This window comes from Oncorhynchus gorbuscha, linkage group LG01 (genome assembly GCF_021184085.1).
Source record: "Oncorhynchus gorbuscha isolate QuinsamMale2020 ecotype Even-year linkage group LG01, OgorEven_v1.0, whole genome shotgun sequence".
NCBI classification, from domain to species: domain Eukaryota; kingdom Metazoa; phylum Chordata; class Actinopteri; order Salmoniformes; family Salmonidae; genus Oncorhynchus; species Oncorhynchus gorbuscha.
This window is the reverse complement of record NC_060173.1, coordinates 48,600,950-48,628,175: the sequence shown is the minus strand read 5'-3', so window position 1 is coordinate 48,628,175 and position 27,226 is coordinate 48,600,950. Positions and strand designations below refer to the sequence as shown.

Sequence of the window (27,226 nt, the reverse complement as noted above, 5' to 3'; positions counted from 1 at the left end):
CTAATTGAGTGTATGTACACTTCTGACCCACCAGGAATGTGTTTCAAGAAATAAAAGCTTAAATAAATCATTCTCTCTACTATTATTCTGACATTTCACATTCTTAAAATAAAGTGGTGATCCTAACTGAATTTTTACTTGGATTAAATGTCAGGATTTGGGAAAAACTGAGTTTTTTCCCCCAAACTTCTGACTTCAACTGTACCTCATACCCCCACACATTGACTCGGTATCTGTTCTCCTTTTATAGAGCCTCGTTACTGTTTTTTTTTTATTGTGTTACTTTTTTCTTATTATTTGCACATTTGTCTTACTTTTTAACTCTGCATTGTTGGGAAAGGGCTCGTAAGGAAGCATTTCACTATAAAGTCTACATCTTGTACTTGGCGCATGTGACATTTTGACTTATACCTTTTTAACAACACAAACAAACACACGAGGGGCTGCTAGCCTAACAGATTAATGCTTTGCTAATACCTCATTGACAGGGTTTAAGCAAGGGCCAGGTGGCACCTGGTAGGACAGCCCCCTCAGTTAAAGTCTGTCCATCTGTCTAACTCTCTTCCTCCCCTTTTTATATGTTGGATGGAAGACATGGAGGGCACTTTGATGCAAATCTACACCCCAGGGGGTATTGAGGCTCAGTTGTTGGGGTGACTGAAGATCTGTGCAGTGTGGTAGTATAAGGCTAGAGGACATTAAACCTGAAAACGTGAGTCATGTTAGTCATGCCCCCATGTTCAAATTATGATATAGCTTTTGGACTTGTTTTAAAACTCCAAAATATCCATGTTGATAACAATTGAACTCACTGACCTGTGAGTGAGTGTGTTTGAGAGAGGGGGGGGGGTGAGAGGGAGCGCAATTATAAGAAATATAAATTATTTGTGCCCAAAATGTGATAAAGTAGGCTATATTGTACATATGTAACATTGTATCCCTCTTCTTAAAAATATGACAACAGTAGTAGCTCCTCCCTCATAAGTAACCAACACCAGTCCCTTCCCAGCTCCACGCGCAACCCCTCTCTATACTGCATTCATGTTACAAAATCCACTGGGAAATAGGGCTAGACCATTTCATAGTTCGGGATATTTTGGCATCCTCGTTATATTCTAAGATCAGAACATTTAAAGACGACAGGCAACATCTTTTTTTAATGGAAATTAATTTCGTTCGGAAAGCCCTGCCCTTCAATTGAATAGTATTTGTATATTTCTCCATTACCCCTATCTTCATTGGAATGGTTGTTCCTTTACACTGCCATGTTGGATGGATGTATCGATGTTGCAGCTGGAGTTCCGAATGAAAGTTTAGAATTTGCATTCTGCAAAGATTGGGGTTCCCACCGTTTAGTCATGGAGGTTGTTATCCAACAACCAGGATCCTGAAATATTTCATTTTGCAGACCTCTACCTCAGAAACAACGTCATGAGATGATCCGGTTGCAGGCCATGGCGACCAAAGGCTGCACCAATTTGATGTAATGTTCAAGAGTAAAACAGTTAATTTTGTTTATTGAGAAGTTATTTACGAACATGAATAGCCATTCTCAGCAGCGGCGGGTTGGAAATATTGGCTCCATACTCCTCACCCCGCAAGAGAACGAATGCCTATTCAACTACCTGGGCAGGAAATGCAATGTAAGTTGTCTTGTTTACGACCATGCCACGCTCTCAAGTTCAAGTGCAATTTGTCTACCTGCACCGTTGCAAAATAACGTGTTAGGCTAAATGTTCGTGTTATGTAGGCTAACGTTAGGAAATAACCTGGCTGTAGGCCGATAAGACGCATGACCGCTCAGCATCTTTTTCCATGGCTTTGCTGGAACGATGTTTGGATAAGCAGAACTGTTTGCCTGTCAGATAGATATGCTGTCAAGAAATTGGCTTGGAAATATAACGTGTGCCTCTGGAGTATTAGTGGTTTTCGCCTGGCTTGGCTGTAAACAGTAATCATTAATAAACATGACCTACGTTTTAAGGTTGAACGCTACGGTGTGTGATATAAAATGGACAACTTAACGTTACTCAACCAACTGATGCACTGCAGTCTGTCTGGCATGTTTGCACGTCAGTGTTTTGTTTTTATTGGATAACGATCGCTGTCAAATCCGTGTTTGCACAATGGAATATGTTCAGAACATGCATATTATCCTTGCTTCGTCCCATTGTTTACACGAGCCATTGTTTACACAGATAACACAGGTTCGTTGTGGGAAGAAGCAACTATTTCCCCAATGCTAAAGGCTAAGAAGGTAGTTGTGACCTTTACAAAAAAAGATTGCTGTGGGATTGCAGTATAACTGCAGTCGGAGGGCAGTATTCTGCAAATACTGCATCCAAAAATATTTGACTGTAGTTACTGCACTTTTACTACAATTGTTTTTGTAAGGGTGAAAGTGAAATCAGTTTATTATTGAGAAACTGCATTAGATTACAATAAGTGTCAAATGGCAGCCCAGTGGAACGACTACTATAGCCCACAGTACACTGTCTAAATAAATATCACCATTTGCCGTAAGTTAAAGCTGAGTGTCTAGTAAGACAGAGCCATAGCTTGATGTGTGTTCTTTTTATCCCTTAACATTTTTCCTAACATGGGGATTGTGAACATACTGATTTGGATTGATTTATGCCCCTATATGTGTTCTGTGCACATATCGGTATACAGTACACTTTCAGACTGCATACCTTCTCAATTAAGTAGCCTATTAAGTAGCCTATTCCTACCTGGCAGAATGATATGATTATTTGCATCAATCCAGTGGCCATTTGTTTTGCAAATTCTGCAATCACATAAGTGCTATAGAAACCTTGCTAACCAAACAATGGTCTCTGACTGGTTTGCACTTGAATTGAAGTGGTCTCCTGATGTGGTTTAACAGTGTTTCCCCTAGAATCATTTAGCAGCTGCGGGCCACTGCTGCTAAATCATTGCCGCCACAAGCAATAAAAAAATATATATATATATATACTGCCGTTCAAACGTTTGGGGTCACTTAGTAATGTCCTTATTCCATGAAAACATACATGAAATTAGTTGCAAAATGAATAGGAAATATAGTCAAGATGTTGACAAGGTAATAAATAATGACTTTTAATTGAAATAATAATTGTCCTTAAAATTTAGCTTTTGTCAAAGAATCCTCCATTTGCAGCAGTTACTACCTTTGGCATTTTAGTTGTCAATTTGTTGAGGTAATCTGAAGAGATTTCACCCCATGAAGCACCTCCCACAAGTTAAATTGGCTTGATGGGCACTTCCAACTGCCGTGTGTTCTTTTGCCCATCTTAATCTTTTATTTTTATTGGCCAGTCTGAGATATGGCTTTTTCTTTGCAACTCTGCCTAGAAGGCCAGCATCCCGGAGTCGCCTCTTCACTGTTGACGTTGAGACTGTTGTTTTGCGGGTACTATTTGATGAAGCTGCCACTTGAGGACTTGTGAGGTGTCTGTTTCTCAAACTAGACACTCTAATGTACTTGTCCTCTTGCTCAGTTGTGCACCAGGGCCTCCCACTCCTTTCTATTCTGGTTAAAGCCAGTTTGCACTGTTCTGTGAAGGGAATAGTACACAGTGTTGTACAAGATCTGCCTGTAATCAAACCCACAAATGCTGATGCTCCAAATACTCAACTAGTCTGAAGGCCAGTTTTATTGCTTCTTTAATCAGGACACAGTTTTCAGCTGTGCTAACATAATTGCAAAATTATTTTCTAATGATCAATTAGCCCTTTAAAATGAAAAACTTGGATTAGCTAGCACCATGCCATTGGAACAAACACAGGAGTGATGGTTTCTGATAATGGGACTCTGTACGCCTATGTAGAAATTCCATACAAATTCTGCTGTTTCCAGCTACAATAGTCATTTACAACCGTTACAATGTCTAAACTGTATTTCTGATCAAATTGATGTTATTTTAATGGATAGAAAATGTGCTTTTCTTTCAAAACAAAAACAAGGACATTTCTACATTACCCCAAACTTTTGTGTGTGTATTAGTACCAGTCAAAAATGTGGACACCTACTCATTCCAGGGAATGCATTTCAATTAACAGGTGTGACTTGGTAAAAGTACATTTGTGGAATTTCTTTCCTTAATGCATTTGATCCAATCAGTTGTGTTTTGACAACGTAGGGGGGTATACAGTAGATTGCCCTATTTGGTAAAATACCAAGTCCATGTTATGGCAAGAACAGCTTAAATGAGCAAAGAGAAAAGGCAGTCCATCATTACTTTAAGACATGAAGGTCAGTCAATTTGGAACATTTCTACAACTTTGAAAGTTCCTTCAAGTGCAGTCGCCCAAAAACATGAAACTGGCTCTCATGAGGACCCCCACAGGAAAGGAAGACCCAGAGTTACCTCTGCTGCAGAGGATAAGTTCATTAGAGTTTCTGGCTCAGAAATTGCAGCCCAAATAAATGCTTCACAGAGTTCAAGTAACAGACACATCTCAACATCAACTGTTCAGAGGAGACTGCGTGAATTATGTTTTCATGGTTGAATTGCTGCAAAGAAACCACTACTAAAGGACACCAATAATAAGAAGAGACTTGCGTGGACAAAGAAACACGAGCAATGCTCATTAGACCTGTGGAAATCTGTCCTTTGTTCTGATGAGTCCACATTTGAGATTTTTGGTTCCAACTGCCGTGTCTTTGTGAGACGATGAACGGATGATCTCCACATGTGTAGTTCCCACCATTGAGTATGGAGGAGGTGTGATGGTGTTTTAGTGCTTTGCTGGTGACACTCTGATTTTATTTAGAATTCAAGGCACACTTAACCAGCATGGCTACCACAGCATTCTGCAGCGATACGCCATCCCATCTGGTTTGCGCTTAGTGGGACTATCGTTTGTTTTTCAACAGGACAATGACCCAACCCATCTCCAGGCTGTGTAAGGGCTATTTGACCAAGCAGGAGAGTGATGGAGTGCTGCATCAGATGACCTGGCCTCCACAATCACCCGACATCAACCCAGTTAAGATGTTTGGGATGAGTTGGATTGAAGGAAAAGCAGGAAAAGCAGCCGAAAAGTTCTCAGCATTAGGGGAACTCCTTCAAGACTGTTTGAAAAGCATTCCAGGTGAAGCTGGTTGAGAGGATGCCAAAAGTGTGCAAATCTGTCAAAAATGCACAGGTTGGCTGCTTTGAAGAATCTCATTCAAATCAAAATATTTTGTATATTTTAAACACTTTTTTGGTTTCTACATGATTCCATATGTGCTATTTTGTAGTTTTGATCTCTTCGCTTTTATTCTACAATGTAGAAAATAGTAAAAAATAATGAAAATCCCTGGAGTGTGTGTGTGTATACTAAAACTACATTTTTGGGGTGTCCTAACTAATAAAATCCAATGTACTATGGTCTGACTAGTGGCCTATGGTCTGGCCAGTGACCTTTCCTGTGTTATGATGAGGTGTGAGTTTGAGGAGAGAAGTGCTTCCTCATGTTCTTTCTCTCCTACCCACAATAATAAATCACTGAAGAGGAAGCCAGCTAGAATGGTATTTCCTCTTCCTCATCTCGTTTTGTGATTGGCACAGGTCGCTCTGTGTCCTTGAAGCAAACAAAGCTTTAGATTGTGTGGCCACTGGCTGTCTGTCATCATTCCCTATCAGATATTCTCAGGGTGTATTATCTGCAAATGTTGTACTATGCTCTCGGGGCAAGTAATCAGTGTTTCCTGTTCGTGTATGTGGTCCTCTTCCTCTATGGCCATCATTTACACATTTCCCCCTAGAGGCATTCCACTAGTTAAGCTAGTTTTGTGAAGACCGAAGATAATGTGCAATCTAATGCTGCACTTCTTAATCACATTTTATTATCAAAACATTTGACAAGCTCTTTGTCTCTGTATGTGTCACTATAGTGTTTTTACTTTACTTTACTTTTACTCTGTAACGCTCCCACCGTGAATTCGTCCTTAGACCCTGTGCTCAGCGGTGGTCCAGGTGTATGGGGCAGACAGGAGCTCATCCTGGATGAAGAGGTGCTGCGGAGTGGCCTGTCTGATCAAGGATAACCCTCTGAGGTCCTACTTCATCAGGGTCTTTGACATCAAGGTGAGTGAAGTATATTAAGGATGGTTGAAGCTAGCCTAACACTGAGTCCCTTTCCTGAGGAATTCCCTGCTGCCAAAAGGCAGTTCACTAACTAATGTTATTTCTCTCTTTTCAGGAAGGGAAAACCATGTTTGAACAGGAGCTCTACAATAACTTCTCAATCAACAGCTCGAGGTCGTATTTCATTTCATTCGCAGGAGATGTAAGTACGATATCTCGCTGCTTGAAAGCTTTTGGATCCCACAAGGACAGTGTCTTAAAAAAAAGACTGATCTCTCTTTACTCTCTTTATCTCCAGAACTGCCAGGTAGGCCTGAACTTCGCTAGCGAGGAAGAGGCCAAGCGATTTAGAGCCGCACTTAACGAGCTACTCGGCAGACGCCAACGTAAAACGGGTAACTACAGTGGCTCCGTGTGCTCAGTCTACTCTACATCTGCTTTCTCACCACCTCAACCTTTCACCTTCTGGACAGAGGAAGCGGAGGAAGCTTCAAATTCTCTTCCTGCGCTACTACTAACAAGACCACAGGGCCCGATCCCAAGCCGATCCCTCTATTACCTGAGACCCATCTTGTAACTCAGATCTGCGAGGGGGTTCATTTGGGGTCAACAACGGTCTAGGAATTGTTTTGGAATTGAGCCCTGTGTCAATTTTTTTCTTGCTGGTTGCTGTTGGAAAGTCAGTGATATACAGTGTCTTCGGAAAGTATTCAGACCCCTTGACTTTTTCCACATGTTACCTTACAGCCATAGTCTAAAACACAGAAATACCTTATTTACACAAGTATTTAGACTCTATGCTATGAGACTTGAAATTTAGCTCAGGTGCATCCTTTTCCATTGATCATCCTTGAGATGTTTCTACAACTTGATTGGAGTCCTCCTGTGGCAAATTCAATTGATTGGACATGATTTGGAAAGGAACACACCTGTCTATATAAAGGTACCACAGTTGACAGTGCATGTCATAGCAAAAACCAAGCCATGACGTCGATGGTTTTGACCGTAGAGCTCAGAGACAGGATTGTGTTGAGGCACCTATCTGGGGAAGGGTACCAAAAAATGTCTGCAGCATTGAAGGTCCCCAAGAACACAGTTGCCTCCATTCTTAAATGGAAGAATTGTGTAACCACCAAGACTCTTCCTAGAGCTTGCCGTCCGACCAAACTGAGCAATCTGGGGAGAAGGGCCTTGGTCAGGGAGGTGTACAAGAAGACAACGGTCACTCTGACAGAGCTCTAGAGTTCCCCTGTGAAGATGGGAGAATCTTCCAGAAGGACAACCACTGAGGCCAGTGCAGCACTCCACCAATGAGGCCTTTATGGTAGTGGCCAGATGGAAACCACTCCTCAGTAACAGGCACATGACAGCCTGCTTGGAGTTTGCCAAAAGGCACCTAAAGACTCTCAGACCATGAGAAAGAATATTCTCTGGTATGATGAAACCAATATTGAACTCTTTGGCCTGAATGCAAACAGTCACGTCTGGAGGAAACCTGGCACCATCCCTACGATGAATCATGGTGGTGACCGCATGCTGTGAGGATGTTTTTCAGCAGCAGGGACTGGGAGACTAGTCAGGATCAAGGCAAAGATGAACCGTCCAAAGTACAGCGAGATCCTTGATGAAAACCTGCTCAGGATCTCAGACTGTGGTGAAGGTTCACCTTCCAACAGGACAACGACACTAAGCACACAGCAAAGACAAAGCAGGAGTGGCTTCGGGACAAGTCTGTGAATGTCCTTGAGTGGCCCATCCAGAGCCCGGACTTGAACCCGATCGAACGTCTCTGTAGAGACCTGATAATAGCTGAGCAGCAACGCTCCCCATCCAGCCTGACCGAGCTTGTCAGAATCTGCAGAAGAATGGGAGAAACTCCCGAAATACAGATGTTGCAAGCTTTTAGCGTCATACGCAAGAAAACTCGAGACTGTATTCGCTGCCAAAGATGCTTCAACAAAGTACTGCGTAAAGAGTCTGAATACTTATGTAAATATTTTTCTTTTTTTATAAATTAGCAAACACTTTAAAAAAAACTCCCATTGTGTGTAGATTGGGGGGGGGCGTAATCAATTTTTGGATAAGGCTGTAACTTAACAAAATGTGGAAAAAGTCAAGGGGTCTAAATACTTTCCGAAGGCACGGTTTCTGTCTGTACAGTAAAAACAGAAGAGTGTCTTTCTGCGCTAAAGGCTGCCGTGGTGTTCCTCTCTGGCTTCTCTACATCTCTTTGTTTCTCTCTCCATGCCGGCCTTTGAAGTTTGCTGCTCTTGCAGTGAGGAGTGTGCTTTCAGACGTGGGGCAGGGAAGGGGTCTACTGTAATGGTATAGTAGGGACACTAGCTTTCATTCTGCACCAGTACTTCTTGTCTTTTTTTGTGCATATTTTCTGAACTTGTGAAAATGCATCCTTCTCCTCCTGAGTGAAATGCATTTGGCTCCCAGGATCTGAATGGAATTGGTATTTTCCCCAACCTGCGGTGGCTACCTTTCCGTGGACTTCCATGGCATTTCCTTTTGTCCATCTGACTCTCATAAACTCACTCTGAACACTTTCCAGACACTTTGCTTGTCCTTCGACACTTCAATCGACACTCTCTGTCGCTCTGATAGCTGTGCCAAAGCCCACTTGAAGCCCACTTGAATTGGCTGCGAAATTATAATTGTTCCCATGTTGTTTTGCAGAGAAAAGATGTGACCCTGCAAATGGTATGTTGTCCATTCTTTGATTTGTACCAATTTGGTCCAAATTTGACCTTCAATATGTTTTATTAAAACGTAATCTTTGGTTATTTTACAATTTAAAAGCGTAGTTCTACTGTAATCAGTCAAGCGAAATCAAATGTATTGGAGTAGATGCATGTGTACACACACATACACACATCACTGTGAGTTGAATTTAAAATACTCTTTGAAGAGGTAGGGCTTCAGATGTTTTCGGAAGATGGACAGGGACTCTGCTGTCCTAGCGTCAGGGGGGTGCCAGAACAGAGAAGAGCTTTGACTGGGCTGAGCGGGACAAGACCTCCCTGTAGGGTGGAGGACCAAGAGACCGACGGTGGCAGAACGGAGTGCTCGGGTTGGGGTTGTAAGGGTTTGAGCAGAGCCCGAAGGTAGGGAAGATCAGTTCCCTTTACTGCTCCATAGGCAACCACTCTGGTTTTGTGGTGTCTCCGAGCTTCGACTGGAAGCCAGTGGATTGTGCAGAGGAGCGGGGTGACGTGTTCAACATTCCCAGGTTCTCCCAAAGCGGGCTGCGGCGTTCTGGATAAGGTGCAGGGGTATGATGGCACAAGCAGGGAGCCCAGCCAGTGTTGCAGTAGGACCTGCACCGCTTTCTGTGTGAGGAAGGGTCATACTCTAAAGATGTTGCAGAGCATGAACATGCAGGAGTGAGTCACCGCTTTGATGTTTTCAGAGAATGACAGGGTGTTGTCCAGGGTCAATCCATGGTTCTTTGCACTCTGGGATGGGAACACCGTGGAGTTGTCAACCATGATGGAGAAGTCTTGATGTCTTTTGCTTCCCTCCCCCAATTTGTTTTCCTTGCCATAATTCACTGTCATGCTGACCGTGTGCGCTTTAATATTTGTGATATTTAATCATTACATTTATGAGGTTTCTGAACCCTAATATGGACTGGACAACCATTGACATTATCTGTCAATCATTGACTTTCATACAGCCAAAGACAACCATCTGTATGGTACGACTACAGGGATTTGTTGCACGTTTTCCATTGAAAGCTTCTGGTGATGTACAATAATGAGGGTAAACATGTCTCATGGCGAAGGAGCTTTCAAAGTCCTCGTCGATTGCTGAGACTTCTAACATTTGTAGGAAATCCAGGGATTTGGTTGGGATTAGCTGTAGATTACTGATTTATGTCTGACCCATCTGCATATTGTGGAGATTAACATGGACTCGAGGAGCGTAATCAAATGCCGGGACAGGGGGAGGTTTGACCACACCATGTATTGAGAGATTGTGTGACTAACTGGGGTTAAACCCGAATCATGTGCATGCCATAAGACTGTTATCCCGCTGAACTGAAGCCTAACCTAGGTCTCATGTAAGGTTATTCCTCATGCAAGAGTAGTTCACAGAACTACTGTAGCTCTGTTTGTTGGCCATTGCAGTTTCAATCAGAAGTCATTATTATAATGTTCCTAGACAACATTGTGTACGTTTTATAGCAGCCATGTTGGTGCCTCCTGGGTAATTTTTACCATTAACAGTCCAAAGAATTAGCAGAATTTTAAACCAAGCAACAGATGATCAACAAGAGTATATTTGAATTGTCCAAGCAGCAACATGGCTTCCAGCTCTAAAGTTGTCCAAAGCTCTCTTTTTTTCCCCCCCTTTTTTTAATATGACTGATGTCACATAAGGAACAAACACACACAATGGGAGGACAAGCACTGTCTTTGAGCCAGTTTGATTCTGTCACCGTTTCTTTGGTTGTGCTGTGCTATTCCTTTGTGTAGCCACAGGCAGTCTGAGAGCCTCGCCAGTCGGTTGGTCTACCCAACACTATCATATGGATGGCACAAGGATGTATTGCACAACCTCTTTATCAAGCCTGTCTTTAACAGAGTCATTGGACAGTGAGTTGAAGTTGGGAGACTGGTTGGGTCTGCTTGGGTGTCCAGTGCTGCTCGTGGATGGGCTTTATATGCTGTTGTCCTGCCCCTGTCCTTTTGAGGAAGAGAGAGCGGAGGAGGATGAAGAGGAAAAGGAGGGGGGTGTGGTGCTCGAGGAACCGAGGATTAAGAGCTGGTTTAAAGAGGTATTTAATGGTAGAGTTGTCGTCATGCAGAGTTCATGTCCATCCCGCCCTTGTCCTTTTGAGGAAGAGGATGACGAAGAGGCAAATGAGGGGTGTGTGGTGCTAGAGGAGCCGAGGATTAAGAGCTGGCTGAGAGCGGTGTTTAACGGTAGGGTTGTCGTCAGTCAGAGTTCATGTCCATGATCCCATTTAAATTCTAGTGAATTCGGCAATTAATACACATGATTTACATAATGGCATCAATGTTTTTCATAAATGTAAAAACTTTGAATTATAATTTTAATGGAATTTGTACTGACTTTGTTTGGCACATGCTGGTTTTCGGCTTCTACAGATGATATTCACTAAGGCCCTGGCATTTGTATAGACAATTGGTGCCCTCTCTGGTTTTATTTTGAAATAGTGCTAAATACATCGAAATACTGTTTTATTGTGTGTGGTCCTGCATTGTTAGCTGTCTTGCTCAGTCTTGAACTTTTTCCCTTTTTTTCTATATATTTATATTTAAAAACATTTTAAAGATCGCAATATTGATGGACTTCAGAGACTACCATAGTCACAACACAGGCCAAGTTATACAGTTGTCTTTTTACTACCAGTCAAGTATGCAAAATAAATGTTACTTTTTTTTTTTAATGATTCATATTTAAAATGATCGTGTATGATCTGTCTGGCCTGTGTAATATAACTTGTCCAGTAATGCTAAGAAGGACGATCTTTTGGATTGACTCCACCTCATTTCGGGAGAGAAACACTGCTTCTGAGCTTCCCAGCAGTGGTTCTGAGCTAGTTTTAGAAGCTTCTCATTTTCTTCCTCCATCTCTCCCTCCTATAGGCCCGGCTCTCCCTATGGCCACAGTGGACATCAAGAACCCCGAGATTAACAATGTGCGCTTCCACAACTCTCAGCAGCAGCTTCCCCAGCCACACCACATCAACAACATGCTGCACAGCAGCCTCAGCAAGAAGGAGAAGAAAGTCAAGTGCAAGAGGAAGAAGCTCACCAAGGCAGACATAGGCACCCCCAGCAACTTCCAGTGAGTGGACCACACTTCCGTCGAGATTACACTTCAGACGGGTCTGTGTAGAGAGATGTAGCGCAGCGGGAGTTTTTCTGAATGTATGCTCTCTGAAGTTGTGTAACGTATTGAGCTTGTCACTCATGTTTGAGGGTGTTCTTTGTGTCTTGAGAACCTTTTCAATGGCTCAGTTGTGTTTGTCTGCATTCATAATTGCCCTTCTCTGTGTGTCTGTGTGTGTGTGCGCACAAGTGAGTGGTCTTACATGAGTGTCTGTGCTTGCACGTGATTGTTGCAATGCACACCCACACACGTTTGTGAATCGGCTTGCTTGTGGGTCCACGTGTATGTATGTTCTCATCCCTGTCTGTCTCTCTTCAGGCACATCGGCCATGTGGGCTGGGACCCAAACACAGGCTTCGATGTGAGTACCACACACACACACACCGGATCCTTCATGGGCACACAATGGTGACCTGTGTGGTCGACTCATGATTGACCCACACAATGGCCTCATTTGTATACAGCACATATTTATCATGCATCCAATGCCGTCATACAAGCCTCTCCTGCAACCCAGAATATTCCGGAAAATTGTTGGTCACTGTTTTTGGCAGCTATGCTTCAGTAGCGCAAGTCATAAGTCAGTTGATCCTCATAGAATACCTGTGTTCTGCAGTTCATCAATCATCACCATCACATATGTTTGCGAGTGTTGCCCAAATCTCAATGTTTATGCTCGGTCACCAAAAAAGTGTTTTTGCCAATATTAGACCTAACAATTAGGCATCTGACAATCTTTGTCATGCCATTCAGACAACTGTCAGAGAAGTTGGCTTAAGCACATATTCCTCGATTCCGACCCGAGGTAAACTCAAATTAATGGAACATTAGTTGATTTTCATGCATTTTCTCTCTATGCGTCTTCCTACCTTGAACAAAACCCTATACAGTCTAAACCCTGTCTAAGCCGGGGGGGGGGGGGGGGGGTTCTACTAAGCTACCATATGGAATTGTTTTAAGAAGGTCATACAGTGCCTTGTAAAAGTATTCAACCCCCTTGGCGGTTTTCCTATTTTTTGCATTACAACCTGGAATTTTTATTTGGATTGCATGTAATAGACATACACAACATATTCCAAATTAGTGAAGTGAAATGGAAAAAATTACTTGTTTCAAAAAATTTGAAAAAATAAAAAACGGAAAAGGGGTGCGTGCATATGTATTCACCCCCTTTGCTATGAAGCCCCTAAATACAGTCTGATGCAACCAATTACCCTCAGAAGTCACATAATTAGTTAGATTGCACACAGATGGACTTTATTTAAGTGTCACATGGTTCTGTCCTGTTCTGAAAGGCCCCAGAGTCTGCAACAATACTAAGCAAGGGACACCACCAAGCAAGTAGTACCATGAAGACCAAGGAGCTCTACAAACAGGTCAGGGACAAAGTTGTGGAGAAGTACAGATCAGGGTTGGGTTATAAAAAAAATATCCAAAACTTTGAACATCCCACAGAGCCATTAAATCCATTATTAAAACATGGAAAGAATCTGGCACCGCAACAAACCTGCCAAGAGCGGGCCGCCCACCAAAACTCAGATCAGGCAAGGAGGGCATTAATCAGAGAGGCAACAAAGAGACCAAAGATAGTCCTGAAGGAGCTGCAAACTACACAGTAGAGATTGGAGTATCTGTCCATGGGACCACTTTAAGCCGTACACTCCACAGAGCTGGGCTTCACGGAGGATTGTCCAGAAAAAAAGCCATTGATTAAAGAAAAAAATAAGCAAACACGTTTGGTGTTCGCCAAAAAGCATGTGGGAGACACCCCAAACATATGGAAGAAGGTACTCTGGTCACATGAGACTAAAATTGAGCTTTTTGGCCATCAAGGAAAATGCTATGTCTGGCGCAAACTCAACACCTCACCCCGAGAATACCATCCCCACAGTCAATCATGGTGATGGCAGCATCATGCTGTGGGGATGTTTTTCATCGGCAGGGACTGAGAAACTGGTCAGTATTAAAGGAATGATGGATGGTGCTAAATACAGGGACATTTTTGGCGTAAACCTGTTTCAGTCTTCCAGAGATTTGAGACTGGGATAGAGGTTCACCTTCCAGCAGGACAATGACCCTAAGCATACTGCTAAAGCAACACGTGAGTGGTTTAAGGGGAAACATTTAAATGTCTTGGAATGGCCTAGTCAAAGCCCAGACCTCAATAATGCAATAACTGCAGTTATTCTGCAATCACTGTGTCCAAAATACCAGTTGACTGCAGTTACTTTTACTGCAGTTTCAAAAACTTGTTTTGTAAGGGTTGTCAAGGAGTGTGAATACTTTCTGAAGGCACTGTGTAATATATAATAGGGCTGACCCCATTTAGTTGACTGGTTTATCGTTTGGACGATAGGCTGTTGGTCAAGAGATTTGATTTTAGTCGTGGCACACGAGACACCTCCCTGACACCTCGTCTATCTCAGTGGACTAATACATTGCGGACGCCGCAGGGATGGCCACAGTCCATCACTCTAAGATGGGCACCGTCAACGTAAAGGTTCACTCTGTTGATCTACGTGCGGAGGCAGCAGGGATGGCACAGTCAGATCTATAATTTAAAAAATATATCCTGGGAAATATTTTTTTGACTTGCCAGTGTAACCTAAAACATTATGCCAGTTTGATATCCTGCTTGTGTAGTTATTCGATATCAACAAAAAAATAGAACTTCATGTTTTTGTCACGGAGAAAAAAACAGCTGGCTAGAGCAGGTTCTACTATTTCACAATAGCCTGGAATCACTAGTTATTTCTTCTAAAAAAAATGCCTTTTTGGGTTAATTGTTGTTGTTTGGTTTACTGTATGAAAAGTCCCTGAGATTAACAATGCAAAGTCGGCTACTTTGATATATAGCCTATAAATCAAATCAAGGAACCAAGCGATGACACCACAGACAGAAGGTGTAAACCAAGCGATGACACCACAGACAGAAGGTGTAAACCAAGCGATGACACCACAGACAGAAGGGGTAAACCAAGCGATGACACCACGACAGAAGGTGTAAACCAAGCGATGACACCACAGACAGAAGGGGTAAACCAAGCGATGACACCACAGACAGAAGGGGTAAACCAAGCGATGACACCACAGACAGAAGGGGTAAACCAAGCGATGACACCACAGACAGAAGGGGTAAACCAAGCGATGACACCACAGACAGAAGGGGTAAACCAGACACGTGAAGCATCCATTTAGAACGATATCTCATATATATGGTAGTAAGAGGAAGTCCGGTAGTGGGAGAGGGTGGAACTTGGTGACACTGGGCAAACAGCTGATCTCAATACATTTTTCTGTTCCCAAAACTAGAATCCGTTATACGAAAATAGTGCACTTAGTTTCATAGAGTTGATCAGTTCCCCTTTGAAGAAAGTTCCCCCCCGTTGTTTAGAAAGAGTGCAAGGTCGATTTCAGTTTGCACTCACTCCTCCTGCGCTTCAGAGGAGGCTTTCCCTAACGGCAATATGCAAATACATGCTTGCTCGTGCTTGGCTTTGCCCACCTCTGCTCTTTCTGCCCATTATGCTTCTTTTGCTTCCACTGTAAAAGACACAGATGAACTATCTGGGGTTAGTTACAAATATCTTTGACTCTGCCCCCATGGCTGCGGAAGGAATAATACAATGTGTCCCAATTTTCAGATGGTACAAAATGACGTAGAATACTGGAGAAGCCATCCCCTTTTTTGATGAAAACCTACATTGACGTACATTCCGTCTCCGTAGTGAGTGAATTTACTTTTAGGTGCTCCACGAGGGTATCTGCTTGGCACGCCAAGCAATTAGTTAAAATTGAGAAAATAAGTGCAATTGCATTTGTTTTGAAATTGCATTGGTTTTCCATAAATGGCTACTTCATTCGACCTGACACCGTTTAAGAGTAGGCTAGTGGTTAGAGCATTGGACTAATAACCGGAAGGTTGCAAGTTCAAACCCCCGAGCTGACAAGGTACAAATCTGTCGTTCTGCCCCTGAACAGGCAGTTAACCCACTGTTCCTAGGCCGTCATTGAAAATAAGAATTTGTTCTTAACTGACCTGCCTAGTTAAGTAATGGTAAAATAAAATACCAGTATATAGTGAAATACGGTATACTGCCCAGCCGTAGCTTAGATGCACAAGGCACGTCTCTTTCCAGAATGCGCTCTCTCCCGCCAATTCTTGTGCACTTGTTTCATAACGTTATTGTGTGAATTGTTTTCCCTAACAATCATTCAATTGCCCCATTACATATCACTAGTAGTACATTTACTGTTAATACCTATAATTTCTAATCTACAATAATTGTTTAGTTACGGTAATTTCTGATGATGCATTTAATATAATATTAGTAATTTACTGTTCTTGTTGTCAGAGTGGATAACCTTTGTTACACTTGTGAGAAACATGTTTTGGTTTATTTCATTCCAGTGATGAGCTTTGTCAATTTATTCATTGTGGGGGTTTTTTTTTCCTGTCAACGCTGAGCACCTGTTTTACACATAGATGTAGACCTAGGCTACCTGTGCCATGTAACCTCTCAAAGTAATGTAATAAAGCATGTTAGTAGATGACCCCAGACGTGGCGCAAGTACTGGAGCAGAGCTTGTTTGACTGCTATGTTCCGGCGTCAGAGAACAGGACACCAAAACTCAACACAGATATGACAAATAATGATCTTTATTAACTACACAATTTAATAAGACCGCATGCGGAAAATGCTAGGCAACCTACTAAATTACTGCAGTCTCTCTAAGGGACAGATCACAATTTACTGATGGGGGAGGCAAGGGTAGTGCTTTTTATTTTGGGGGTTTACATCTGCTATTTTGCATGTTTTACTATATAATTTCTTCCATTCCAGCTAAATTTCCTCATCTATCTCCATGCGCCAAATACAGTGAGCTATAAAAGTATTGGGACAGTGACAATTTTTGTTGTTGTTTTGGCTCTGTACTCATAGCACTTTGAAATTATACAAAGACTGAGGTTAACGCGCAGACTGTCAGCTTTAACTTGATGGTATTTGAATCCATATCGGTTAAACCGTAGAAATCCATATTTCTAAAATGTAGAAATTACAGCACTTTTTGTATATAGTCCCCCCATTTTAGGGGAGGAAAAGTATTGGGACAAATTCACTTGTGTTAAAGTAGTCAAAGGTTAGGTATTTAGTCCCATATTCCTAGTACGCAATGACTACATCAAGCTTGTGACTACAGATTTGTTGGATGAATTTGCTGTTTGTTTTGGTTGTGTTTCAGAGTATTTTGTGCCCAATAGAAATTAATGGTAGATAATATATTGTGTGAACTTTTGGAGTCACCTTTATTGTCAATTTAAAAAATGATGTGAATGCTACCATGATTACGGATAATCCTCTAATGAATCGTGAATAATGATGAATGAGAAAGTTCGAGGCATAAATACGGATGTCCGGTAAATTTCTCAAATGTCAGGTAAATAAAAATAATCCTGGTCACGATGTCCGGTGCCACATTTTCCTAAACTAAACCCTGAAATGTGCATGTTGTTTTTATGCAGCTTTTTGAATATTCACATGAAAATCTGTTGCCAATTGGATGGAAACATATAGACACCCTGAAGAATGGCATGTGTGCCAGTTCCAGTCACTTTGATTATGTCTGCACATCATGGTTCACCAGCAGCCCCAAACATCTAAAGAATAAGCTACAGACTGGGGTTTAATATTTTCCCGGTATTTTACAAATGTTCCATCCCAAGAATAATCACTTTGCTCCCGGGTAACCCAGTATTTCCCGCCCAAACCAGAAGAGTCATTCTACATTTACATTTACGTCATTTAGCAGACGCTCTTATCCAGAGCGACTTACAAATTGGTGCATTCACCTTAAGACATCCAGTGGGACAGTCACTTAACAATAGTGCATCTAAAACTTAGGGGGGGTGGGGTGAGAGGGATTACTTATCCTATCCTAGGTATTCCTTAAAGAGGTGGGGTTTCAGGTGTCTCCGGAAGGTGGTGATTGACTCCGCTGTCCTGGCGTCGTGAGGGAGTTTGTTCCACCATTGGGGGGCCAGGGCAGCGAACAGTTTTGACTGGGCTGAGCGGGAGCTGTACTTCCTCAGTGGTAGGGAGGCGAGCAGGCCAGAGGTGGATGAACGCAGTGCCCTTGTTTGGGTGTAGGGCCTGATCAGAGCCTGGAGGTACTGAGGTGCCGTTCCCCTCACAGCTCCGTAGGCAAGCACCATGGTCTTGTAGCGGATGCGAGCTTCAACTGGAAGCCAGTGGAGAGAACGGAGGAGCGGGGTGACGTGAGAGAACTTGGGAAGGTTGAACACCAGACGGGCTGCGGCGTTCTGGATGAGTTGAAGGGGTTTAATGGCACAGGCAGGGAGCCCAGCCAACAGCGAGTTGCAGTAATCCAGACGGGAGATGACAAGTGCCTGGATTAGGACCTGCGCCGCTTCCTGTGTGAGGCAGGGTCGTACTCTGCGGATGTTGTAGAGCATGAACCTACAGGAACGGGCCACCGCCTTGATGTTGGTTGAGAACGACAGGGTGTTGTCAGGATCACGCCAAGGTTCTTGGCGCTCTGGGAGGAGGACACAATGGAGTTGTCAACCGTGATGGCGAGATCATGGAACGGGCAGTCCTTCCCCGGGAGGAAGAGCAGCTCCGTCTTGCCGAGGTTCAGCTTGAGGTGGTGATCCGTCATCCACACTGATATGTCTGCCAGACATGCAGAGATGCAATTCGCCACCTGGTCATCAGAAGGGGGAAAGGAGAAGATTAATTGTGTGTCGTCTGCATAGCAATGATAAGAGAGACCATGTGAGGTTATGACAGAGCCAAGTGACTTGGTGTATAGCGAGAATAGGAGAGGGCCAAGAACAGAGCCCTGGGGGACACCAGTGGTGAGAGCGCGTGGTGAGGAGACAGATTCTCGCCACGCCACCTGGTAGGAGCGACCTGTCAGGTAGGACGCAATCCAAGCGTGGGCCGCGCCGGAGATGCCCAACTCGGAGAGGGTGGAGAGGAGGATCTGATGGTTCACAGTATCGAAGGCAGCCGATAGATCTAGAAGGATGAGAGCAGAGGAGAGAGAGTTAGCTTTAGCAGTGCGGAGCGCCTCCGTGATACAGAGGAGAGCAGTCTCAGTTGAATGACTAGTCTTGAAACCTGACTGATTTGGATCAAGAAGGTCATTCAGAGAGAGATAGCGGGAGAGCTGGCCAAGGACGGCACGTTCAAGAGTTTTGGAGAGAAAAGAAAGAAGGGATACTGGTCTGTAATTGTTGACATCGGAGGGATCGAGTGTAGGTTTTTTCAGAAGGGGTGCAACTCTCGCTCTCTTGAAGACGGAAGGGACGTAGCCAGCGGTCAGGGATGAGTTGATGAGCGAGGTGAGGTAAGGGAGAAAGTCTCCGGAAATGGTCTGGAGAAGAGAGGAGGGGATAGGGTCAAGCGGGCAGGTTGTTGGGCGGCCGGCCGTCACAAGACGCGAGATTTCATCTGGAGAGAGAGGGGAGAAAGAGGTCAGAGCACAGGGTAGGGCAGTGTGAGCAGAACCAGCGGTGTCGTTTGACTTAGCAAACGAGGATCGGATGTCGTCGACCTTCTTTTCAAAATGGTTGACGAAGTCATCTGCAGAGAGGGAGGAGGGGGGGGATGGGGCGGAGGATTCAGGAGGGAGGAGAAGGTGGCAAAGAGCTTCCTAGGGTTAGAGGCAGATGCTTGGAATTTAGCGTGGTAGAAAGTGGCTTTAGCAGCAGAGACAGAGGAGGAAAATGTAGAGAGGAGGGAGTGAAAGGATGCCAGGTCCGCAGGGAGGCGAGTTTTCCTCCATTTCCGCTCGGCTGCCCGGAGCCCTGTTCTGTGAGCTCGCAATGAGTCATCGAGCCACGGAGCGGGAGGGGAGGACCGAGCCGGCCTGGAGGATAGGGGACATAGAGAGTCAAGGGATGCAGAGAGGGAGGAGAGGAGGGTTGAGGAGGCAGAATCAGGAGATAGGTGGGAGAAGGTTTGAGCGGAGGGAAGAGATGATAGGATGGAAGAGGAGAGAGTAGCGGGGGAGAGAGAGCGAAGGTTGGGACGGCGCGATACCATCCGAGTAGGGGCAGTGTGGGAGGTGTTGGATGAGAGCGAGAGGGAAAAGGATACAAGGCAGTGGTCGGAGACTTGGAGGGGAGTTGCAATGAGGTTAGTGGAAGAACAGCATCTAGTAAAGATGAGGTCGAGCGTATTGCCTGCCTTGTGAGTAGGGGGGGAAGGTGAGAGGGTGAGGTCAAAAGAGGAGAGGAGTGGAAAGAAGGAGGCAGAGAGGAAAGAGTCAAAGGTAGACGTGGGGAGGTTAAAGTCGCCCAGAACTGTGAGAGGTGAGCCGTCCTCAGGAAAGGAGCTTATCAAGGCATCAAGCTCATTGATGAACTCTCCGAGGGAACTTGGAGGGCGATAAATGATAAGGATGTTCAGCTTGAAAGGGCTAGTAACTGTGACAGCATGGAATTCAAAGGAGGCGATAGACAGATGGGTAAGGGGAGAAAGAGAGAATGACCACTTGGGAGAGATGAGGATCCCGGTGCCACCACCCCGCTGACCAGACTCTCTCGGGGTGTGCGAGAACACGTGGGCGGACGAAGAGAGAGCAGTAGGAGTAGCAGTGTTGTCTGTGGTGATCCATGTTTCCGTCAGTGCCAAGAAGTCGAGGGACTGGAGGGAGGCATAGGCTGAGATGAACTCTGCCTTGTTGACCGCAGATTGGCAGTTCCAGAGGCTACCGGAGACCTGGAACTCCACGTGGGTCGTGCGCGCTGGGACCACCAGAGTAGGGTGGCGCGGCCACGCGGTGAGGAGCGTTTGTATGGTCTGTGCAGAGAGGAGAGAACAGGGATAAACAGACACATAGTTGACAGGCTACAGAAGAGGCTACGCTAATGCAAAGGAGATTGGAATGACAAGTGGACTACACGTCTCGAATGTTCAGAAAGTTAAGCTACGTAGCAAGAATCATATTGACTAAAATGATACAGTACTGCTGAAGTAGGCCAGCTGGCAGTGGGTGCGTTGTTGACACTACACTAATCAAGTCGTTCCGTTGAGTGTAATAGTTTCTGCAGTGTTGCTATTCGGGGCTAGCAGGCTAGCTAGCAGTGTTGTTTACGTTACGTTGCGTTAAAAGAACGACAATAGATGGCTAGCGAACCTAGAAAATCGCTCTAGACTACACAATTATCTTTGATACAAAGACGGCTATGTAGCTAGCTAAGTAGCTAGCTACGATCAAACAAATCAAACCGTTGTACTGTAATGAAATGAAGTGAAAATGTGATACTACCTGTGAATGCGACCGGGTAGTTGAGTTCTATACAGAAGACGTTGGCTAGCGTTGGCTAGCTAGCAGAGTCACCTACGTTAAGGACGACAAATAGCTGGCTAGCTAACCTCGGTAAATAAAGATAATCACTCTAAGACTACACACTCTAAACCTAAACAACACAATTATCTTGGATACGATGATACGAAGACAGCAAAGACAGCTATGTAGCTAGCTAACACTAAACTAATCAAGTCGTTCAGTTGAGTGTAATAGTTTCTCCAGTGCAGCTAATCAGTGGACGTTAGCTAGCTGGCTAGTGAAGACTACGTTAGGACGGCGAAATACGATAATTACGCAATTATATTTGATACAAAGACGGCTATGTAGCTAGCTGAGAAGAAATTGCTAAGATAAGACAAATCAAACCGTTGTGATATAATGAAATATAATGAAAAAGTTATACTACCCGTGGGAGCGAAGTGCAGATGCGACCACTCGCTCCAACCCACAACACAGCATAAAGCATATTAATGTCTGGATTTGATTTAGAGCTTCGATCTGCATGAAAATGCAATCATGATGCTACCTGAGCCTGATAAGCCATATATTGAATACATTTTATGAGCCCAAACCCAATTGATTGAGCCGTTATCCAATACGTAGCCTAGGATAAAGGCTACCGCACATTACGCACAACAGGAAAACATAAAAGCCCATAGGTGTAGCTATGTTAAAAAAAAAAAAGATGTAGATTTATAATTTATAGATTTATTCAGTCATTCAGTCCTTTATATTACTGTAGCATTTGCAATCCAAGCTGTGCAGAGGCAGTTTGACAAATGGAAAGAGACTGTTACAAAACAGCAAAAAGTTTAATGACATTCAGAGATTGCCAAGCCTTTGATACTGGGTAGGGAAGGATCTGTTTTCTGTTTGTCTATTTATTGTGGTGTTAACGCAATCCATGCCAGTATGTTTTGTTTATTGGTTGTGTGGTGCATTGATCCAGAAACCTGTTGGTGGAAAATTATTTTCAGGGTAATTATGTTACATTTTTTACAGGACAAGGGGAAATATTTTGTATGTTTAAAAAAAACAAAAAAATCTGTCCATAACCCAATCGGAAGTGCTGCAATGACCCGAAGAAGATAACGATAGTGATAACGTGGTAAAAAGTGACACTTCACACACTAGTGAGATATACGGTTAAGGAGAACTGAACATCCAAGGTTCTACTACTACTTCACTGTAAACCGGGCCTAGCCCAATGAAACGCAATTGTACAAACATGCAAATTCACTGCACCCCAAGGGGCATAATAGCCTACACACTGTTCAGAGACCCACACCTGATAGTGAAGTCATAGAACATACCCGTTCTGTTCACTCCACATAACCCACGCTGTGGATGCTGACTGATTTTAATATATATATATATATATTTCTAAAAACATTTAAGACTAGGCCAATGAAAGAGGGACATAGACAACATTGAACTTTTTAAATGTAACATTTTAAAAACAGCTCTCCTAGTTTACGGGGCCCCCTCATGGGTCTGGGCATGTGCATCACCGTTGGGGCGGTTGGAGGTCGACTGGCAGTGGCTAGTGGCAGGCTAACCCACGGTGCACTGAATAGGCTACAATCTGGACAGGAACAACAACTAGGCTATATTCTGATTCAGGTTGATCAGCGTAGGTTTTGGTGTGATTAATTACGTAGGTTAGAGGAGCGTACTACACTTGCAGCACGCTGTTTTGCAAACACTGGGGAGATGGCTCGCACTCCTAGCAACCCCACTATCTTGTCTGGTTTCCCAAATTCCCACTTACTACCGGTCTTCGTCCCCGGCTGCCCTACCCAGCAGCGAACGACAACCTTCCCCCGTTCTGGTGAGTACAATGCGGATTCTTGCAAAGGCCACAAGCCCAACGTTCATCTCAGCACAGCTCCCCTGCCAAGACCTGCCTGTCTGGCAAGCAGGTGCGAGCGATTAGTTTGCACTCAGAACAGCTTCAGGTCATCTGGGTGTGGACTCTTCAAGGTGTCAAGCGTTCCACAGGGATGCTGGCCCATGTTGACTCCAAAGCTTTGCACAGTTGGGTCAAGTTGGACGGATGTCCTTTGGGTGGTGGACCATTCTTCATACATCGAGAAACTGTTGAGCTTGAAAAAACCCAGCAGCGTGGCAGTTCTAGACACAAACCGGTATGCCCGTTCAAAAGCGCTTAAATCTTTTTTGTCTTGCTCATTAACTCTCTGAATGGCACACGTACACAGTGTCTCAATTGTCTCGAGGCTTAAAAATCCTTCTTTAATATGTATCCTGCCCTTCATCTAGACTGATTTGAAGTGGATTTAACTGGTCATCTTTCACCTGGTCAGTCTGTCATTGAAACAGCAGTTTGTACACTCAGTGTATAATATAACAATTCCATTTAGCACCCTTTTATAAAGATGAGCAAAAAATACTATAAAATGAATAATACAAATGCTATATCGTATGCTCAAAAAATGGAAAATTAAATTTTATACTAATACAATTACTTCGAGATTTTGTTTAACAAGTAATACAAAACAGATATTGGTCAAATTTATTGGTGCTCTAGCACCTGCCCCTTGAGAGGATAATGACACAGCCTTTTTTCAAAAAGGTTTTATGAAATTGGAGAACACGTTGGGAGGGTTAAACCTTTCCTCCCATACAGAATTTTTCCAGATCCTTGATAACCTTCGTCTGCTCTTGGGGCCTAACTTCTTAAATTTAAACCACAGGTTTTCAATGGGTTTCAAGTCCGGAGACTGAGATGGCCATTGCAAAATGTTGATTTTGTGTTCAATGTACCATTTCTTTGTGGAGTTTGATGTGTGCTTGAGGTTATTGTGTGCACCACCAGGTGTAATTCCCCTTTTAATCCACCAGGAGGCAGGATGGCACTTAGATTGACAAAGTCATTTGATTATTGTGTGCTCAAAATGAAGTTTTCTTGAGTTACATGATATTGCCATTGCATTTGTTTATTTATTTTTAGGCCATGGTACAGCGTCATTGTAGCCCTTTACAAAACACCACAGATGCCTGTGTCTGTTTTTTGGATTGTCCTGACCAGGTCTTTCTCTCTGTCCCCCTTTCTCTGTCCCAGTTGAATAACCTGGACCCAGAGCTGAAGAACCTGTTTGACATGTGTGGCATCTCAGAGGCGCAACTCAAAGACAAGGAGACCTCCAAGGTCATCTACGACTTCATCGAAAAGAAAGGAGGGGTGGAGGCTGTCAAGAACGAGCTCCGTAGGCAAGGTGAGCTCACCTGAACCGTCCTCTGAGTTACGTTACGTGTACCACAGTGAATGTGATGAACTTCCTGGTTGAGAATGCACCCCAACTGGTAATGAGATGCTGCAAGCCAGATGGGGCTTAATTATGTGGTATTTTTCCAGGGCCGCGCAGGTGGTGTGGTGGGTAACTGACTGTGTGTTTCCATAGACTTGTGGTTAGTGTGTTTCTGCCTCAGGTGTTGACTGTGAGCTTTGACATGCTTGACCGGATAAAGCTAACTAGCTTGTGGTTTGTCTGAATTTTTTAATTAACAGAGTTGAAAGGCTATAATGTCAAATGTTGCCAGAAGTGAATTTCTGAGCTCTTGAACGTTGAACTTACCAGAAGTCTTAACTAAAATCTTAATGGGGATCCAGGTATTCTACTACTCGACTCAGAGAATCAAGCATGGATTGGAGAGTTGTGGTAGAGTGTTTTAGTTTTTAGCACTGTTTGATTTTGGATGTTAAATGCCACATCGCTGTGTTAGAAGTTGTTTTGGCTGTGCATTGGAGTGCTTTGAAACAGAGTATCTGGATGACAGGGTTTGAATGACACATTAACTCTTGGGGATAACCTATAATTGGAAACAACATTCATTTTCAGTGCTTATTAAGTGAAAGAACTGTGATTTGTATTGGGACCGTGCAGTACTCTTGTGCACCCCAGTAATTTGAACCCTGCTGGATGGAATATTGAGACTCCTTAACTGACTTCTCTCTCTTTCCCTCTCTGTCCCACGCAGCCCCACCACCCCCTCCTTCTCGGGGAGGCCCACCTCCCCCTACCCCGCCCCACAGCTCGGGCCCAGCTCCCCCACCACCACCATTGCGAGGTGGCCGGGGTGCCCCGCCACCTCCACCCTCTCGAGCCCCCACCTCGGCCCCTCCCCCACCTCCGGCCTCCAGGCCTGGTGCCCTAGGAACCCCCTCCACCCCCGCCCCCACCAGAGGGGGCCACCACCAGCCACCACCACCACCTCCACCCTTGCATGCCAACACAGCACCCCAGGCCCCACCACCACCTCCCCCACAAGCACCACCACCCTCCGGTTGTGGAGCCCCTCCACCACCTCCTCCACCACCCCCACCTGGACCCCCGCCCCCTCCAGAGGTGGACTGTGGTGTGCCGTTGTCCCGCTCACCACAGGGCACGGGGGGTAAGTCGGCCCTGCTGGAGCAGATCCGTGGGGGCACCCAGCTGAAGAAGGTGGAGGCACCGGCCTCCAAACCACCGGCCACCACTGTGGGGCGCGATGCGCTGCTTGACCAGATACGGCAGGGCATCCAGCTCAAAACTGTAAGTGTACCATTTTTGCCTGTGTATGTTTGTGTGCATTTCCATGTTTGTAACTGTGTGTGTGTGTGCGCGCGTCAGGTACCAGACGGCCCAGACTCTGGCTCCCCTACACCAGCACCCTCGGCAGGCATAGTGGGGGCACTTATGGAAGTAATGCAGAAGAGGAGCAAAGCCATCCACTCCTCAGGTAGGTGCCCACTGTCAGTGTGATGGAAGTGATTCAGTTAACAGCACTCGCTTGAGGAATAACCTTGTCTTAGATCTGAGGACATACATTAGCTCCCTGAGTTAATGCCTAGGCTTTAATTTAACGTCCGAATAAAGTCTTGTGCCAAGCAGGCATTGGTGAGCAGTTGTCAAGATGCTGAATTGAAGTACTCATCTGAATTGTGTTATTGCCAGTTTCCCTCAAAATAAAGATGTACATCTATGCTTTGTTTACAAGTTTGTTTTGTCATTTCCTAGATGAAGATGATGATGATGACGAAGAGGATTTTGAAGATGATGACGAATGGGATGACTAGTTAAGTCTTCCCCCCCCCCCCCCCACCTGAGCACAACTGACACTAAACTGATCCTAAAATCTTCCAAAACCTGACTAAAATTGTAATGTAAATGTTCCATGAATTTGGTGTATATTTATTGTTGCCTTTTTATTAATCTGTGCAATACCTTGTTCATTTAATCTGTAAAGTCTTTTTTTTCCACATACCCTCTGTAGAGTCTCTTTGAACACTTTCCTGGAACTCTGTCAAAGAACGCTCACATCGCCGTTAAAAGCATAACATCAATTATGTAGTCTGTTATAAGGGCTCCCGAGTGACGCAGCGGTCTAAGGCATTGCATCTCAGTGCTTGAGGCGTCACTACAGTCCCTGGTTCGATTCCAGGCTGTATCACAACCGGCCGTGATTGGGAGTCCCGTACGGCGGCACACAATTGGCCCAGCGTCATTTGGGTTTGGCCGGGATAGGCCGCCATTTGTTCTTAACTGACTTGCCTAGTTAAATAAATAGAATAGTCATAACTGTTAATGGTAATAAGCTGAGATGCTTAGGCTGACTACCGCTGTATATGACCCGACGCTGCAAGATTGCTTGCAGCTAATACAATGTATTATTACCACCAACGACACCTGGGGTCTGTTCAGGATGGCGCAATGTGACAGAACTTCCAGATAGAAACACATTTTGTAATATTGATATGATTGTCTGTCCTCAAGAATAGACTCTTATACATTTATCAGCTCTTTACATTACATTTGTCTCCAACGTTCAGAACATTTAGCCCGAAGGAGTAACACTGTACATTGCTGCTATGTCATGCTTATGACAGCCTAAAGACACTCTATAACAGCAGGTTCAAGCAGTACGGTATCTGCTGG

At 44.3% G+C, this 27,226-nt stretch overlaps 1 protein-coding gene across 4 annotated transcripts; it reads left to right on the top strand.

Moving 5' to 3' along the window:
- The first annotated feature begins 1,029 nt into the window (after positions 1-1,029).
- LOC124039050 (neural Wiskott-Aldrich syndrome protein-like) lies at positions 1,030-26,554 on the top strand. 4 transcript variants are annotated; one of them, XM_046354931.1, is made up of 11 exons: positions 1,030-1,643; positions 5,943-6,077; positions 6,193-6,279; positions 6,376-6,472; positions 8,763-8,786; positions 11,702-11,903; positions 12,267-12,309; positions 24,373-24,526; positions 25,290-25,843; positions 25,922-26,030; positions 26,309-26,554. In XM_046354931.1, exons 1-11 carry the CDS (start codon positions 1,539-1,541, stop codon positions 26,365-26,367), a joined length of 1,569 nt encoding a protein of 522 aa, XP_046210887.1. In that variant the 5' UTR covers positions 1,030-1,538; the 3' UTR covers positions 26,368-26,554. The 4 variants fall into 4 exon arrangements, with proteins under 4 accessions (XP_046210887.1, XP_046210894.1, XP_046210907.1 ...); XM_046354951.1 differs by lacking the exon at positions 1,030-1,643 and adding an exon at positions 4,919-5,097; XM_046354938.1 differs by lacking the exon at positions 8,763-8,786.
- Positions 26,555-27,226: the final 672 nt, after the last annotated feature.